Raw genomic sequence first — 17,819 nt, 5'->3', positions numbered from 1 at the left:
AAAGGCATGTGAAGTAAGAAAAACACAGAGAAAAGATGAAGTAATTGAAGGGAGTGATGTCAGAAATGCCAGTGTTAGATAAGGAAAGGCCTGAACTGCTGGTCTGTACAAGATCTCATCAGCTTCCAAAGCTGCTGCAGGAACAATTTTTGGATGCAATTTTTGGGTTGTTGTTTTCTTCCACTGATGATCCACACTTCAGAGAAGCATCTTAGAAGAGAACCCAATTCATTCAACACTGGAATTACATTCAATTACTTAGAGAAGAGCCAGGAATAAAACACAGTAGCCTATGAAACCATCACTGCGCGGAGACTGGGGAAAATCTTTCAGCTCCATTTCTGATTCAAAAAATGGTTGAGAAGTCAGATCTTCCCATCAAAAAGGTCATAAAAATGACTCCTGCTATGCAAGTTCAAGCCATCATTCTTTACCATGAGGGTGGGCAGGCCCTGGCACAGGGTGCCCAGAGCAGCCCCGGCCCTGGAAGAGTCCAAGGCCAGGTTGGATGGGGCTTGGAGCAACCTGGGATAGGGGAAGGTGTCCCTGGATGGGCTTTAACATCCTTTCCAACCCAAATCATTCCATGATCACCAGAGAACTTAGCTGTGCTCTAAGTTTGTCTAAAAAGTATTCTTTCCAGTCTAGTTGAGAAATGAAGCATGGAAATACCATGGAGTAAACTTTAATCAACTGTACCTGTTGGATAATGGATGAACAAATGCAGAAAATTGGAAATTAATACAGACTTTGGGAAAAACAACATGTGCTGGTTAAAGAGTAAATTGTTGAAACGTCAGTACCATTTATGGGAAAATAATTTTGAAAACTTCCTGGTGAAGACATGGGAGTTAATTGGGGCATTTGTGCTTTGGCCATCACAGCAAATTTACCTGATGACAAAGTGAGTGCTGAGAACATCCCTGTCCCTTGGCCACCTGCAGCTGAGTGGGGCTGCCCTGTGTCCAGAGGGCCTCCCACTCCAGAGCTGTCCCACCCTGCTGCACAAGTGAGCCCTGGGCTTAAGGAAAGCCACTCAGAAGTGCTCACCTTGGCGATTCCCCTGCCCAGTCCAGGAGAGGAGACAGGAACATCCTCATTCTCCAAGGGCAAGGAACAGGCCAGCCTCTCACTGCTCTGACAACACCCAGCTCTGCTCACAAATAAAAATACAGAGAAGCTGCTGCACCAGCTCTGGGTACAGTTCTCCATCCTGAGCCTGGAGGGCTTTGGAAATGAAACAGGTGCTCTAAGAGGGAAGAAAAAGCATGTGCACAGAGCAGTGCTCTGAAGTGTGCAGGTTTCCCTAGCAGGATACACGAACCCAGTAATTCCTGAGGCTTTTATCAGTTTGCAAATGGTTTAAGAATCCAGTCATTTTCTAGTCACTGCACCACCATGAACAGGTCAAGGTGACAGATAATTGAGCTGCACCATATTGTAAAAAAACCAAGCAACCACAACACAAAGCCAGAGGGGCGATGAGGAACCAAGATATGAAAAAAAATCCAAAGCAACCATTAGCCAAAACACACTCTTATTACTGATTGATGCTTGACTTTGATCATTCAGGGGAAGATTCCCTACAAACCACACACAGCCAGCCTGCTTTTAGTATAGGTCTGCTTTTATTTCCATATTCAGCTCTTTGAGGGAGACATCCTTTCACAATCTGAAAGGAGGAGGGTATAGCCCGCTGTAGTGCTGCTTCAGCACACTAAAACACATCATACAGAAAATGGTTCTGGTGACTTTGCCCCAACCCAAAGGAACAGCTGTCCATGCCCTGGGGGCACAGAGAGAGTCCTGGAACCCAAACATTGTGTGAGAGACAGGGGTGCACTGGTGAATCTCACCTCACTGGCACGAGGCAAAAACTGCCAGCTGGCAAGGACTGCACAGGAGTGGGGAAGTAAATACTGGTAGTAGTGGATTTAAAAAGAAAAAAAAACAATAATCAAACCCTAGAAAAAAAAAATAATATAAATTTAAAAGCAGCGCCTTTCCAGTATCTCACTGCAGCAGGCAGCAAGACTTAAAGGCACTACAATGTGTCAGAATGGAGAAAATCTGGTGCATCCACCCTTCCAGAGTGCAAGAATATGGATTAAGAATTCCAAAGTTGATATAGGCTTTTGGAAAACAAACAAACTTCTCTTCAGCACAAGATCTGGTGGAGCTGCAGAGAAACAAAAAAGAGAGCTGAGTTAGTTACTGTGCTTTTCTACAAAAAGCTCAACCTCAGAAACTCAGCTGGTGAAAGGCTACACCAGCTTGTGTTTCACCTCCTCCTAAACTCATGTGGTTTAAATTCATACACTAAGCAGCTTCTCTCCCTCTTCCTTCCAGAAAAAGTTCTCCCATATGTGGAACACATAAGCCAGACCCAAATATAGTCAAAGCTATCAAGGTTATTATTTTTCTACAGCTCCAAGAGGCACATGTTGCACCTGAGCTCTTCGGAGGCTGAAGAACTGCAGGGTGACTTACAGCTGCATTTCCAGCCTCCCCTTCCTCTTCCTTAAGTGAGATCCTAAACATGACAGAGCAGGAACTCTGCAAGTTTTAAATCCTGTCAGTGTCTGTGAAAGTGTTTTTCCTCCTCAATACAATGTCAAGCTCACTAAAGGACATCTCATACAATAGGGGCTGGAAGTACTATTGCCAACATAAAACATAGGAATTCACAAGAAGGAGCTGGGAAAAACACTGAATTAAATACAAGATTTCCCACCAAGCCATGCCAATCAGTACACAAAAATCTGCTACCATGTGATCTCTATCCAACTTTTCTAGAAAATAACAACTGAGTTCATGCAGTTATTTAAACATCATCTCAAAGTTTTATCAGCCCACTGACATATAACCAGTGCTGTATAATCTTTAATACACTATTTAAACTCTGTCCAGTCTTGGACTAACATGCAAACCTTCCAAAAGGCAAAATTCTGTTCTCATACCAACTACAATTCCTCCTACTGACAGAACTTACAGGTTTGCTACACTGTGTTCACAGGCTGCCCCTGACTCTGTTGTGGGTTTGATCCCTCTGGCAAAACAGGATTCATACAGTTATTCTACTCACAATTTTGACTGTCTACAATTACTTTTTAAAAAAACTTATCTTTCCTAACCACAGAAAAAACATAAACCAACTCAGGGAACAGCACATTCACCAGTGCAACAGACAGACCTAACTCTCTAAAGCAAATTATCAACTCTATAGCAATAGTTGACAGAGAGTTTCTCTCAGAGTTATGTTATCTTACCACAGTTTTATTAATTACTCTGGTTCTGCAAGGGTAATAATTTCTTCATTGATAAAAAATTCCACAGTCTCCTCCTCCCAGTCATCGACATTGCTGTCCAGCTCATCTGTGTCTACCCCTGCAATGGAGAAAACACCAACACTGAACACAACAGACAAGGCAGCAATGGAATGATTTGATGCTCTTGGCAGAAAGCCCTTGGAGCAGCAGTGAAACAAGAGGTAAAGAGGTATTTGGTGCTTTAAATCATAGTCAGTGGTTATGACTGTTTCCTACTCCAGTTTTATCCCACAGCCAAGCCAATGCCTTTTTCCCCCCTTAAATCCTGCCACGATTCAGGATAAAAAGTACAAAACCCTCCATAGAACACGAGACTGGCTTTAGCAGGAAGCAGAGGGAGAAGAGAAGGGGCTGAGGGGCCCCATGCCCCTCTGGAGGAGGAGCTGCAGTGGCCCTGCCCAGCCCTGTGTGTCTCACCCCCGCGCAGCTCCAGGCGCTCGTTGCGCTGCTCCATGTACAGCTCTTGTGCCATCTTGCGGTACTTCCTGAACTCCTCCATCATCGTGCGCCGCCGCTCCACCAGCTCCTGCAGGCCCCACAGGGATCTTCAACCAGCCTTCCCTCAACCAAACCCACCCCAGGGATCTTCAACCAGCCTTCCCCTCAACCAAACCCACCCCAGGGATCTTCAACCAGCCTTCCCCTCAACCAAACCCACCCCAGGGATCTTCAACCAGCCTTCCCTCAACCAAACCCACCCCAGGGATCTTCAACCAGCCTTCCCTCAACCAAACCCACCCCAGGGATCTTCAACCAGCCTTCCCCTCAACCAAACCCACCCCAGGCTGTTCAACCTCCTCCTGAACCAAACCCACCCCAGGCTGTTCAACCTCCCCCTGAACCAAACCCACACCAGGGCTCTTCAACCTCCCCCTGAACCAAACCCACCCCAGGCTCTTCAACCTCCCCCTGAACCAAACCCACCCCAGGGCTCTTCAACCTCCCCCTGAACCAAACCCACCCTAGGGCTCTTCAACCAACCTTCCCCTCAACCAAACCCACACTAGGCTCTTCAACCACCCCCTGAACCAAACCAAACCCACCCCAGGCTGTTCAACTTCCCCCTGAACCAAACCCACCCCAGGGCTGTTCAATCTAAACCAAACCCACCCCAGGCCTGTTCAACCTCCCCCTGAACCAAACCCACACCCCAGGCATTCCTGAGTGAGGCAAATGTTCTCATAAAGAACTTCTACTGACTTAGAAGAAAAAAGATTCTCTTCTCTGACCAGAATGCTATTTTGGTGAGGTGTCCTTTTTTCTAATTGAAAGAGCTTTTCTTAATTTAAATACTGACTAATGCAGAACTTACCACCTTTGCTTAATGACATAACACCAGTTCCTCTCTAGACTCTTTACAGCAGCACCTCTCTGAACTACCCATTGCACTAATTCTAACCATCTGGATCAAATGAACACTTGTGATACAGGAAATGCAACTTATCTATCACTAGTACAAGCTAAGGATAGGCTACAAGAGCTTCATCTAGAATATATTTCAAAAGTGTCTTGCCTTTGAAGCTTTGGACTGGCTCAGACGATCCTTCTGCTCAAATATCTTGGAGTATTTCTTCAGGTCCTTCTTAATTTGCTGTGAAACAGGAAATTTTATTTCAACTGGAGTTTCAGGCTAGCAATTACAACCATCATCTTCTCTAAGCACTCCTTTGGTAGGCCTAAGCAGGCTTATGCCCTTCTGAAAAACATCTCTCTGCTAGGCAATTTCCTTTCACTATAATTTTGTACCTCCTGGCTTAAACATACAAGCACTTCTGTACACATACAACTAGCAAGGTCTGAAGAGCAAAATTCAATTTTGTCTTCTTTATACCCTTTCATCATACCCTAACTGTAAGAACAACTGGTAATCACTTCTATTTTGAGCTTATAATACAGTTCATATCTGCAGACATTCCCAGAAGTGAGGTCCCACACAGCAATGTGTTTATTCACATATTCAGGGCAAAAGGCAGTTGTGTAACAAACCTCATGCCCAAGAAGAGGGAGCACACCAAGTATGCTTTATGCCCCAAATCCATGTCAGCACAGAGTCCCTGGAGTGCCCTACCTTTATCTGATCCTCGCTGAGCAGGGTGGCTGGTCGTGGTCTCCAGAGCAGCTGACAGAACCTGTCTTTGTTGTTCTTCTGAAGCAGACGGCCTTGGAAGGTCCATAACCAATATGCATTGTCCACCTGGAAGAGCAATGCAGCAGCTCAGCCAAAATAAACTTTAACTTAACACTAGAGTGCTCAGAAATAATGTTCAAAACTGTGGTGGAAGTCATTTGACAGTGACAGGGTTCATTTTCTCTTCCTAATCCATAACCTTTTCCAAAACCACTGGAAGAACAGGCAGGGGTGGGAAAAGAGGTGCATCAGTACCTTGTGGCTCCACCAAGACACAGAGGTGACAATGTATCTGCCCGTGGGGTCCCACTCCACGTCCGAGGCCGTGTAGTGCTCCGCGATGTTCATCATGGTGCAGTCAGACGTGTCAACAAAGGCTAAGGCACCATTCATGCTGCACAGGCAAAACAGGACACTGCTTTACACACCAGCACAGCCTGGGCTTTGAAAAACAGGCCACAAGCTGCATCTCTACTACAACTCATCGCAAACAAAGTCTCACAGCAGCCAAGAGAGCAGCAGGTTCCTGCCAGTCTCTGTGGCTGGAAAAGAATGTGGTGGATAAAAACAAAGTGCCACATAAGAATGACACTTCTGTTTCTATGTTCAGGGACCCATAAAAATACAAATACATGGGGTAAAGTCACTGTAAAAACAGGTTCTAGGCAAGCTACAGCCAAAGTTTAACAATCATATGCTTAGACAGTAGTGAAGAGGAGATTAAAGATTTCTAAGATGAACAGCAGTGCTTGGTTGAAAGCACCTGGCAGCTAATATTACTTGAATGATTAACAACAGTAATTTTCACTTGCTCTAAAGTGAAACTTTCTTGCTAATTCTTTCACAAAGCAGCACTGTCAGTAACAGGTATTACCCATGAAAGGGGACAAAGCAATGACAACAAATGCATCACAAGAGCCATAAGCATGTCCAAAGTGGATTGGCTCAGTCAGATTTAACTTAAACAGCTGGAAGCTGTTTCTAAAGATCCACTTTTCTGTTGAAAAATGCATTCTTCATCTGGTGTGGCAAAAATAGGAAGTGAAAGCTGCAAAGGACTAAGATCATGAAGCTGCATCTCTGCCCTGCCTTTGCTTTTGCACAGCTCAATCAGGATTACAGCAATCAGCATTGCCAGGGACACCAAACACTTTCTGGTGAGATACTGTAGTTCTTTACCTCTTTTAAAATCAATGTTCAGCAACCTGTGCAACACTCACCTTCTGAGGCCAGCCAACACCACAAACTGCCCCTGGGGACTCCAGAATATCGTGTTTGCCTGTTGTTTGTCAAAAGTTTCTGAAAAGAAACAAGGCAAATTCAGAAAGAGATCTCAATCCAATGCCATCAACTACAAGCATCAAGCCCACTAATTTCTCACAAAACATCACAAACAGATGCAATTTTGAGTTTATTGCATCTATTACTGTGCAAATATTTAGTATCTGCATGTCTCACTTGTTTTTCACTTACTTATAAGTTCTATTTTCCCGTTGTTTTTAACATGGTAAAAGGAAACTGAAATTCGTGGAGTTTCTCCATGCAACACAGCAAACTTGCTTCCATTTGGCTCCCAAGCAAAGGCTATGATGCTTTCTGTAACAAGAGAAGCCAAAACTCTGTTAAAGGACCATACAAACCTCTGATTTCAAGAAGTTACCAAAGAAAACCAAGATATTGAAGAGACAGAACCCATCAGCTAACAGACTTTCTTTTAAAACACAGGTTGATAAGGTAATTGCAGGGAGTTAGGGGAAATGTTTCTAACTTTATCTTTAAGTCTTCCATCTACAAAATACATTGCTATTATCAGCCCTACCATTTTGATTAATACCAGACTTTCAGTTTGGCCATTTTTCAAGTCAGTCACAAGCATGAACAGCAACAGAAGTTTTGATTTCTTATTTTTACATGTGACATTCTGCAACACTGAAAACCTACTCTTTTCCAAAGGGTTAAATTATGTCAGGTGTTGACAAGAATTTCTAAGAAAGACACAAGCATCTCTGCAGAAAAGTTCAAGCTCAAAAGGAAATACTTGGCATTACCTTTCATTTCCACCACATCTACTGGCACCTGTTTCTCTCTCATGCGGAATATTTCAAAGTTGGTCACTACTCCCTGTGAAGGCCAAAATGAGCTCATTACCAGCACAAAAAGAGCAGAGTAAATAATTTTATCACTAGGCATAGAAGGACAACTTCTCAATTAGCCTGTCAGGGCACAGGATGAGAATGAGTCAAGGTTTATTCCTTTAATGAGAGCAGATAAACACAATATGCCTCCTTACCAAAAACATTCCCAATTTGTTCTGATAAAGAATAACTTCAGAATTGTAGAAAGTAATTTTTTTTTTCAGACTGTTATAAAATTTAATTAAGACGTTAACATGTGGCACATTATGCAGCTTGACCTACATGCTGTTCAACAATTGTGATCAGGAGAAGAGGTGAGGCACAGACCTCACAGAGACCAAGAGGCCACTAAAGTCAAAGCAAATTCTGGATGCAAACATTACATACATTTTGCTTTCCACATGCTTCAAATTCAAACAGAAAAAATTAAAAATAGCTTTGACATGATATAATTTACACTGCCTTTACCTAAAGACAGTACTGTAAGAAAAGGAAGCATGAGGCAGAGCCAGATTTCCCCAGTAAGATCAGAAGCCATGTACCTGTGTGCCTTTGGGAGTCCTGTCCACCTTCACACACAGGTAGTCCCCATTTTTCTGCCAGTGCAGTTTGCAATCGACCACGTTGAACAAATTCCGCACACGAATTTCTTGTCTAGAAGGCAGCTGCATCAAAGTCACTCTTGCTGGGATGTCTTTGTCCTCAGGCACCCAGAAAGCAATTATGTTACCACCTGGAGACCATGAGAAGTCTCTACAGGAACAAAGTTAAAAATATGTCGTTTTAATTTTCAGTTAGATACTACAAGCAGAAACCACTTTCCTCATAATATCTGAATGTTGCAGACAAAGACCAACTCTCAGTAATAAAAGGCAGACATAGATACAGAACTGAGGGCAATTTAACAGCAATATCTAAATAGATTTTTAAGCAGCTGTTTAAATTTGCTGTATCACCAATGTTGTCTCACCAGTACATCTCACCAAAAAGCAGGACTTGCACACAGAGTAACTGCTAAAGCTCTAAGAACAAATGAGCCAAAAAAAATCCCTACTAAATTACCATGGAGACCATCTTCTTGCACCTGGGTACACTTAATTTTCTTGCTGCTTTACAGAGATTTACTTTAAAAACTCTCACAGGAGTCAATGTGTCTTGTGCAGACACAGCACACTGCTCTAAGCCAGCACAACCACCTTGTTAGGGAGATATTCCCTAATAAACTGCATTCCAGTCTGGTTTTGTAGACAAGGAACAGAATTCCTCAGATGGATTAAGCAGTACCACAAAGAAGATTTCAAAGCACAGAATCTACCAAGTGTGTTCATCAACAAGTGGAGAGTTTTTTATTTCTTTTTGCTACTTTGTCTAATTTGACCACCTCAACATGTAAAGCTCTTTGCTCCAGGCAAAATAAAGATTGCTCTTGCCATAACAAATCCCCAGACTAAAAGATTCCAGCTAAAGAGCACAGTTATGATTGCAAGGGAATAAACTCACCTTATCCCATTGATTTTCAAGCTCTTTTTGTCCAACAAACCCATAGACTAAAAGATGAGAAAAGGATGAATTTTCAAGTTAGTAACATTCTTGCATTTACACACATATTTCTACTCTCATTATTAGGAAAAAAAAAAGCAAGAACTTACAGGTGTTTCATAGATGCTGAGGGTATCTGAAGTCATTCGAGCAAAGAATTTACCATCATGACTCCATCTAAGCAAGAAAGAAAAAAAATATTAGGTTGGAACTACCTTTTTATTAAATGAAGTCTGGGACCACAACTCTCTACTCCAATTCTATTTCTCAACCTACTTAAAAATAGGCCAGTGAGCTGAGTTTTCACAGTGGAATCCTCTCTTCTTTTGGCCAGTCAGAATATCCCAGATGATGATAGCCTGAGGGTCATCCTGTGTGTCCATCAAAGGGCTGAAGGTCACTAAATACCTATAAAAGAAATAAACCAATTCATTATTGAAACTTCATCTAATACGTCAGTATCAGCAGGCTTTTATCCAAGTGGTATTTAAACACCAGGCACTTTCAAACAGCAGTTTCTCTAATAGGATTTTTCAGGGGAGGGAAAAGTAAGAACAGGATGATAAAGGAGGAGAAAGTTTCCCTGGCATCCCTCTGGATGAAAAGGTTCCAGATTTATGTGCAAGTTCTTCCATATTGATGTTACAAGGGAGAGGAACTCACCAAATACACTGTTACATAGTTTTGACATGAGAATAACACTGGTTTCAAATCAAACATAAATCACTGAATTTATCCAACACAAATTACAAGGATGCTGGGCTTCTCCATTGAAAGGCAAATAATCTCTTTAATACAAAAAAGCATAAAACCCAACTGCTTCCAAATGTGTTACTTGAAAACTCAAAAGACAATGCATCTCAGTCCTGAAATTATTTTATCCTCTCCAGAGCTCTTTAATGTTAAAAAAAACCTTAGGAAATTCATTTCAGCACTCCAGATTTGGAGTGCTGTTCATGCCTCATGCTTTAGACCCCTTAGCCCAAACCAATCACACTCTACCTTTCACAGGGTGAGAAGTCAATGAGCTGCACTCCTTGGTGACTAAACCTTTGAATCTGCTTGAACTTCTCTCCACCCCACAGAGCAATGCCCCTCTGGTGGAACGTGGCCAGGTAGGTGCCTTTGGGGGACCAACGGACGTAGGTCTCTGTCCACCTCTGCATGTAAACAAAAAAGTACACACAGAAGTTTAATTTCATGCTGTGTCCCTAAAAGGGAAAGAATTCATTCATGGCTTGTAGCAGCACATTTTGTAAATCCCTTTGCTAAGTGAAGATCTCAGGATGTGTGATAACTGTGGAGTTTTATTTCATGCACACAATGTACAGTACTTATTCTTCAGGTTGAAAACTGTCAATTGAGACCTTTTCAACTTATGGATCACCAAAAAAGGTTTTTCAGGAACAGTCACATCCTTTGTGCAATAACAAACCCACCTAACACCCTAGATTTCCTTCTTTCAGCCTTTCCTCAGACCACAGCCAGAGACCATGGTGATGAGCAAGTATTCTCACCATCCCAGAGCCAACTTCCTCCTACTGAAATGCACAATGGTTATTAAGGAAAATGCTCCTGGGTCCTAACAGTTCCCAGCAAGTCCAGTGCCTGCAGCACACAGGCAGACTAACTCTCCCTTTTTTATGCCATTACCAAACCAGCTATTCCTCTTTAACACCTCTGTGGTCAGCACAAAAGCAAGGAGTCATCTGAAGCAGCAAACATAAGCACATATTCAGCTCGAATGAATAGTGCTCCTCAAACTCTGACTCTGCACTCTCAGGTCTTTCTGAATCACCTATAACAGAGAGACGAAGGAAACTAATGTGCATCATAGGCCAGTTATTAAAAAAAAGAAACACCACCACAAACTCTTAAAAAGTTCACAGTTCTCTTACCAAAGCAGCTAAGGCTAATTCTAAAGGATGTGGTTTCACCACTCTTGACAAGGAAAAAAAATATTTCAGCAAAGGGAAAAAGCCTTTTTTTTTAAATTAAAACCCCGCAACGTCATAAAATAAAGGAGATTGGCAGTGTATCTGCAATCTCCAGCGCTTCCAGGACACTCACTGCTCTGTCCTCAATTTGAACAGGTTCCTTGATGTCATTCCAAAAAATGGATGTCCGGTCTCCTGACTCAAAGATCACACTGTACTGATCCCTGCAGTCAGGGTCTTCCAACCAGTATCTGAGGTTCCCCTGAGAAAAACAGAGTAAAACACTGTTAGTGAGCCCAAGGCCAAGTCAGCAAGTTGCACTAATCAGTGTCCACCTGGCAGGGGGAAGCTGGTCTTACCAGAGAGTGCAACTTTGGGGTCTTACCACTGCTAACAAGTTTTTGAAGTGAAATTAAACAATTCCAATTACTGGATGCTGGAGGCTGAGAGCACACCATAAACAGGTGGACCTTCAAGGTGTCTTGATGATGCTTAATACTTAATTTAAACAGGAAGTAATTTGGTATTTGGTTTTTAAAGAAAAAGCAAACTATTGTTTCTTCCAACAGCCTATTTACAAAGCAACCAGCAGCAAACACCAGTTTACCTCAAACAATTAAGAATATAAAAAGATGCTTTTGAAAATCTATTTTTAAATTACTTGTGCAAAATTATTATTCACAAATAAATAATAATAGTAAATTAAGCTTCCCAGTATGTGTAACTATTAAGCAGAACTGAGTCCCTCCCATCAGTGCATGATGGTGAGCATGAAGGAACAGCAGCATGTGATCAGCACTGCTATTTACAACACATTAACACATGGTTTCTATTTTCATATGGACATTTCAGCAATGAAGTAACCATTTCATATTAAGCTGAATATTCTTTCCACTTTTCCAAAAATTCCTTACCAAATCCTTAAATGGCTGTTTCTCAGGGATTTCCCACTCATCACTGATTGTCATGTACCTGAAAGAGCAATTTGGTTGGTTACACTCCATGCAGGCACCTAGGATTAGAATCCCCAGATTTACAGATAACACACAATTGCTGCACTCACTTATCAAAGTCAGTGAAGAGGTTCACTCTGAAAGTGTGCTGCTTATCCAGTTTGTATCCATCTGCATTCTTCACAGCATCCACAGCATGGGAGGGAGACATGTACTCCAGGAAGATATACCTGCAAGGAAGGAAAACCCAAGTACGAGACATCAAAATAAAGCAGAAACAATGAGGATGAATTAAGAATTCAGTACAGAGCATCTATAAGATAACTTCTTATCTTGTCCTTAAACAATTAGGGTCAACAGCAAATGAATCCCCATTCTGGCCACAGGCTCACACACATTTTTTACATTTTTTAGCTCTCTAGGCCTGACCTCAGTTAATCTGATATCCTTTCTGAAATGGGCCAGACAGAGCAGTGAATGCAAGCTCAACACAACCAGAACAAGTGAGAGAATATGCAGGTTACATCCACAGCTCCTCCCATAAGAGTAACAGGTCATGTTTAGGAACTGGAACTTGCTGTCACAGGCTTCTTGAATTTTTTTCTTTCAATGCTTTTCAATTATAGAACTCAGATTTCTTCTGGCCACTTAATCCAAGCTAGCTTGCAGCCCAGTGGACTCAAAACTAATGCTATCCTGAACAGCATCTCAGAGGCATGAACATAGAATAATTTGCATGCTGACCTTATAGAAGCAACAATCCCTCCACTCCAGAAAACTCTTTTTATGCCTTATAAAGTATGGATTCCTCCAATACTCAGAATATTGGAGGAATATTCTATGGAATATGCTACAGATAGTGACAATCTATTTTGCAACAAACAGTCCAGCCATTGCTACTAAGTTTTTAGCTCAAGAGGATCTTTAACTTCTGCCATAGCAGAAAACTAAGAAAAAAACTCCCCATGTAGCACAGAAATTTGTCTCCAAACGCAGCTAAACTGCTTCCATAACTAACCCCCACCATGGAGCCTAATGAGCTATTCATCTTCTCAGTTCTCTCAAAAACTTGTTTGTCACTGAGACTGATGTGAGGACAGCACAGGCTGAGGTAGAAGAAGGTGATGATAACAACTAGGAGGTCACCATAAAAACTGGCAATAAAATGTTGACACTAAAAATCAAAGATAAGGCAGAGCTGTGTTTCAGTCCTTTTTCCAGTTGGAGTTTTCATGACTTACCCTTTTGTTTTTCCATCTGCTTCTGGATAAAATTCATTGATAATTTTACCAAACTTGGAGAATATTTTGTGGATGACATTCTTCAGTTTCTCCAGTCGGTCTGGTCCAACCTGGGGCACGTTATCCACCACAATCACTGAGTCTATTCCATCTGCCTCCTGGGGCTGATCTTTCAGGATGTCACCAAGCAGCTCTGCAAAGACAGCACAGACAGGAAACTAAGGCACTGCTCACATCATGAAGGAGGGAAGACAAAGATGAAAGGAACAGTGAGAGTAAGAAAACAGAGACTTCAAGAAATTTCAAGAATCACTTAAGAAACTTGGTAGTGAATGAACCTTCTATCAGAAAAAGAACTGAACAACACCCCAACAGCACACTCTGACTAAGCTGTGGTTTTATGGCCAACTCTGATCACCCAACTCTTTAAATCTTTCTTAAAAACATGGTTTACACACTGAGGTTGTCAATGCTTCCTCTATCAATTTTTTCAGGAGATGGAACTGGCTCACAAAGTCCCCAAAACTGACAATAGCACAGACAAATGCATGATTTACTTCCTGACCTCTGACCAGTCCTCATGCACAAATTATAACCAGATGACTTTGATAAAAATAAATGTAACCTGTATCTCCCTCCCAAATCACACAAGTTTTAGCATAATTCAAAACTATCCACCATACTGGAAGTTCTGCCTGTCTCAGCATCACTGTAATTAAGAACTCACACTCCATCTAAACCTTTAATTAAGCACAAAAACGAAGGTCTAAGGCACTGAAAGCCATATTTAAACTTTGTGAAGACAAGCACACTTCTTTTCACACTAGATATTCTTTGAACATATTAATTCCTGAATATCTGCAGCAAGCTTTAAGATTATGTGAAGATCACTATGAAGTACAAGACTACAGAGAAAATTAGTTCACACCACCATACCTTTGAATTAGATCAAATTTGGAAAGTCAGACTATCTATAGCATCCACAGACCAGGAAAAAAATCCAAATCCAATGTAGAAAGACTTAAACCATGAGAACAAACTAAAAACGTGTGGTATATGCTGATATTTCAAAGACATAAGATTTTTGATGGTTTTATAATTCAAGAAATTTTTCTGCCCAGAAACATGACTGGGAAGATCTCCAGCAATGAAGAAGTATGAGAAACATGCTTACTTTGAATTTCAAACTACTAAAAAGTTGCTTTCTTCAACTTTAAGCTTCAACAGGTTATTACACATGAAGCTTCCTATTGGTCTGGGGCAACATAAATCACAAATATTTAGCCCATTACCACCAGGATTATGCAGCATCCAAAGAATGTTGTTGTTTGCAATAATTATCACTCAAAAATATTAACTCCATGTGCATGCAGGAACTACAAATAACAATATAAAATACATAAAATGAAAGCGTGTCCCACAAGGACATTTCCACAGGAGTCTATTAGCAAAAGGAGAAAACCAAAGTAAAACACAAAAGGGTAATTTTTAAGGCTCTTTTAGTAATTTTTTTCATAGCCACTTCTCACAAAAGATTTTAATAAATCAGCAGCCAAATATCCTAGATTAAGGAAGTGTTTGCTGTTCTCAGTTTAGCAGTCTGCGGAACAGCTCTTTGAACTTTTACATTTGTTTCTTAAAGAGACTTTGGCAAAAATGCCTTGGAGTTGGATTCTTTTTGCTGAGTGCTTGCTTAATACACTTTGTGTGCATTTAGGATTGTTATATTCAGTTCCTTCTTGGAAACTGGGCACATTTTCCATCCCCACCTATTTTGTTGTTAATTAATTTGGTTAACTTCTCAGCTGTCTGAAATCCAATGAGAGTGGCTGAATTACACCCTGCATGGAGGCAAAACTGTATCAGACTGAAGCCAAATTCCCACACTGTGCCCTTAAATTCCCAATTGTGAACAAAGGAATCTTCAAAGAGCAAGAAGCAGGTTCAGCCAGCTCCTGCTGCAGCCAGAAGGGAAGCAGGGTGTGGTGGGTGCAGGGCTATCTCCAGCTGGCAGCATTTGAAGGACCACTGTCATTATCTGAACTGAAGCCTCACTGGTCCCTAAGTGGGTTCCAACACATCCCTTCTGCTTTAACTCACAGCAGCTGCTCCATGCCAACACCTCCCGGGGAAAAGGAGAGGCAGCAAAGGATCTGAGATGTTCCAGTGCTGCAGCTGGTCCAGCTCACAGGTGCTCCTAAGCATCTGAGTTATCACAGCAGTGAAAGAGCCTTGGCTTGGTCACACTGGGCTGATTTTCTCCTTGGGGAGGCACCAGAATAATGGGAAAGGAATAAGGAAGCTCAACTAGCAATACACACAGATATAAAGCCAGACCAGCAAGAGTGACTAAACTTACTCCCTGTAATTCAGCCACTAACACTGGATTTCAGACAGCTGAGAAGTTAACCAAATTAACTAACAACAAAATAGGTGGGGATGGAAAATGTGCCCAGTTTCCAAGAAGGAACTGAACATAACAATCCTAAATGCACACAAAGTGTATTAAGCAGGCACTCAGCAAAAAGAATCCAACTCCAAGGCAATTTTGCCAAAGTCTCTTTAAGAAACAAATGTAAGAGTTCAAAGAGCTGTTATACAGACTCCTAAACTGAGAACAGCAAACACTTCCTTAATCTAGGATATTTGGCTGCTGATTTAATAAACTAAACAAAGGACTGGAACACAAGAATGCACCTGTATCACCTGTATTATACTGGCACTTGAGATAACTGGCTGATTGACAATCCTGTGCTTTAGAAACCACCTTTCCACTTCTGATATGTATAATAGACCCTAAAGATCCTACAACAGCACAAATACTGAACAATAATGGGGAAACAAGTACTTTTCCTATTCAAAATACTAAGAAAATTTATCTGGAAAGAGTAATTTGAAGAACATTAAATTAGAGTTCTAAATTCTGTATTACAAGCCCATGTGTAACATTTATTGTCTGTGCAGTTACACAACAGCCTGACCATTTTAAGGCAGTCAATATCCACTACTTTTAAAAGAGCCTGGGCTGACATTTTTAACTGCCAGAAACGATTTTTCCCTATTTTCTTGCCACAAAGCACCTACATCACATCTTCATGAGCAGTAACTCTCCTCAAACCCTATTTACCTACTGATTTCATTCTGAGTGCATGGAAAAACCAAAAACCATGAAACATAGTTTGTAACCACCACATCAGCCATTTAAAACTTCTGTTTCTACAGCTGAGTTTAACTAATGGAGGCAAAAGGAAGGGAGACGAGCTGGTGATTCCACTCAGAGGGCAGCCCACACCTGAGGCGTAACAGCGGCTTTAGAACCACTTTGACAGCAGCTTTTAGAACTCAGACAGAAGATAATTTAAACTAAACAAAGGTTTTAGAACAGCAGCGTTGTGCGGGGCAGAGATAACTCATTAAGCAGACGATTTCCGAAGCCCAGCTCCGATGTGGATGTGCAGCTGCCCCACAGCAGGACCGAGGGCTCGGGGCACGGCGTTCCCCGGCCCAGCCCCAGCTCCCCGCGGGCTCCCCCGGCTCCTCCCGTCCTGCACCTTCGTCGCTGATGTCGTCCACGAAGTCCTCGGGGTCGCTGAAAGAAATCTCATCCTCGGGCTCGGCCGGGCCGGCGGGCGCGGCCTCCCCGTTCTCCTGCGCCGCGCCGGGCTCGGCCTCGGCCGCCGCCTCGGACTTGGGCTCCGCCGCGGGCTCGGCCTCAGGGCCGGGCTCGGGCTCGGCCTTGCCGGGGCTCTGCTGCCCGGACGGCGGCTGCGGCTCGGGCGGCTGCTCGGGCTCGGCGGCGGCGGGAGGAGGCGGCTCGGGGGGCCCCGGCGACGCCTGGGACTCGCCTTCCCCTTCCCGCTCCTCATCCTCCTTCTCGTCCTCCTCCGGCTCCTGCTGCTGCTGCGGCGGCTCCGCGGCCGGCGGGGGCGCGTCCGTGCGCTCGGGCTCCTCGGCGGGGCCCTGCGCGCCGGGCGGCGCGGCGGCCGCGGGGCTCTCCTCGGTGTCCTGCATGCGGCGGCGGCGGCGCTGCCCGGCCCGGGTGCGGTGCCCGGGTGCGGTGCGCGGGTGTCGGTGGGTGTGCGGTGTGCGGTGCCCGGTACCGCGCGCTCGCTGCGAGCTCTCGCTCTCGGTGCCGGTGTCGGTCCCGTCCGGAGCGCGGCGGGGAAAGGCGGGGGAGGGGCGGGGCGGCTCCTACGGCCGGGCCATGTGCGCCAGGCCCAGCGGCCCGCGCGCGCCGGCGCCTACCACCGCGCGCAGGGCGAGAGGGGGATCGCTGTCCCCGCCGCCGCTCCCGCCCGCCGCCGCCTTCTCTCCCCGCCGCGCACCGGCGATTCCGGCGCCTTTGCCAGCCCCGGTTCGCTCCGCCAGCGGCGGCTTCGTTACCTTCTCACCCCACTACACGTCTGCCACCCCTATTTCGTGACTGCTATGGTTGCGCCCAAGATGGCGCCGCCTTCCATTCTACTGAGGTGGGGTCCGGCCGAACCATTTTTTGGGGGGCGCCGCTACATTTAACTGGTTTGATGCCTTGTGGAACCTCCTCCCTCAGCACACGTC

The 17,819-nt window shown here is 43.7% G+C and overlaps 1 protein-coding gene across 1 annotated transcript; it reads right to left on the bottom strand.

The window, feature by feature from the left end:
* Positions 1–1,609: 1,609 nt before the first annotated feature.
* EIF3B (eukaryotic translation initiation factor 3 subunit B) lies at positions 1,610–17,273 on the bottom strand. The gene is made up of 19 exons (XM_054270706.1): positions 16,814–17,273; positions 13,263–13,455; positions 12,132–12,251; positions 11,983–12,040; positions 11,202–11,330; positions 10,134–10,291; positions 9,408–9,539; positions 9,242–9,308; positions 9,093–9,139; positions 8,135–8,345; positions 7,506–7,578; positions 6,931–7,053; positions 6,678–6,756; positions 5,713–5,851; positions 5,398–5,523; positions 4,843–4,920; positions 3,747–3,855; positions 3,270–3,387; positions 1,610–2,179 (listed from the first exon to the last, which is right to left on the bottom strand). The coding sequence occupies exons 1-18, from the start codon at positions 17,271–17,273 to the stop codon at positions 3,284–3,286; spliced, it is 2,406 nt and encodes an 801-aa protein (XP_054126681.1). The 3' UTR covers positions 1,610–2,179; positions 3,270–3,283.
* Between the last annotated feature and the right edge of the window lie 546 nt (positions 17,274–17,819).

The sequence above is a fragment of the Melozone crissalis genome, unplaced genomic scaffold, assembly GCF_028551555.1.
Source record: "Melozone crissalis strain CALT ecotype California unplaced genomic scaffold, PUWL_Pcris_2 ptg000012l_1, whole genome shotgun sequence".
NCBI classification, from domain to species: Eukaryota; Metazoa; Chordata; class Aves; order Passeriformes; family Passerellidae; genus Melozone; species Melozone crissalis.
The sequence above is the reverse complement of the archived record's forward strand: the minus strand, read 5'-3'. Positions and strand labels throughout refer to the sequence as shown.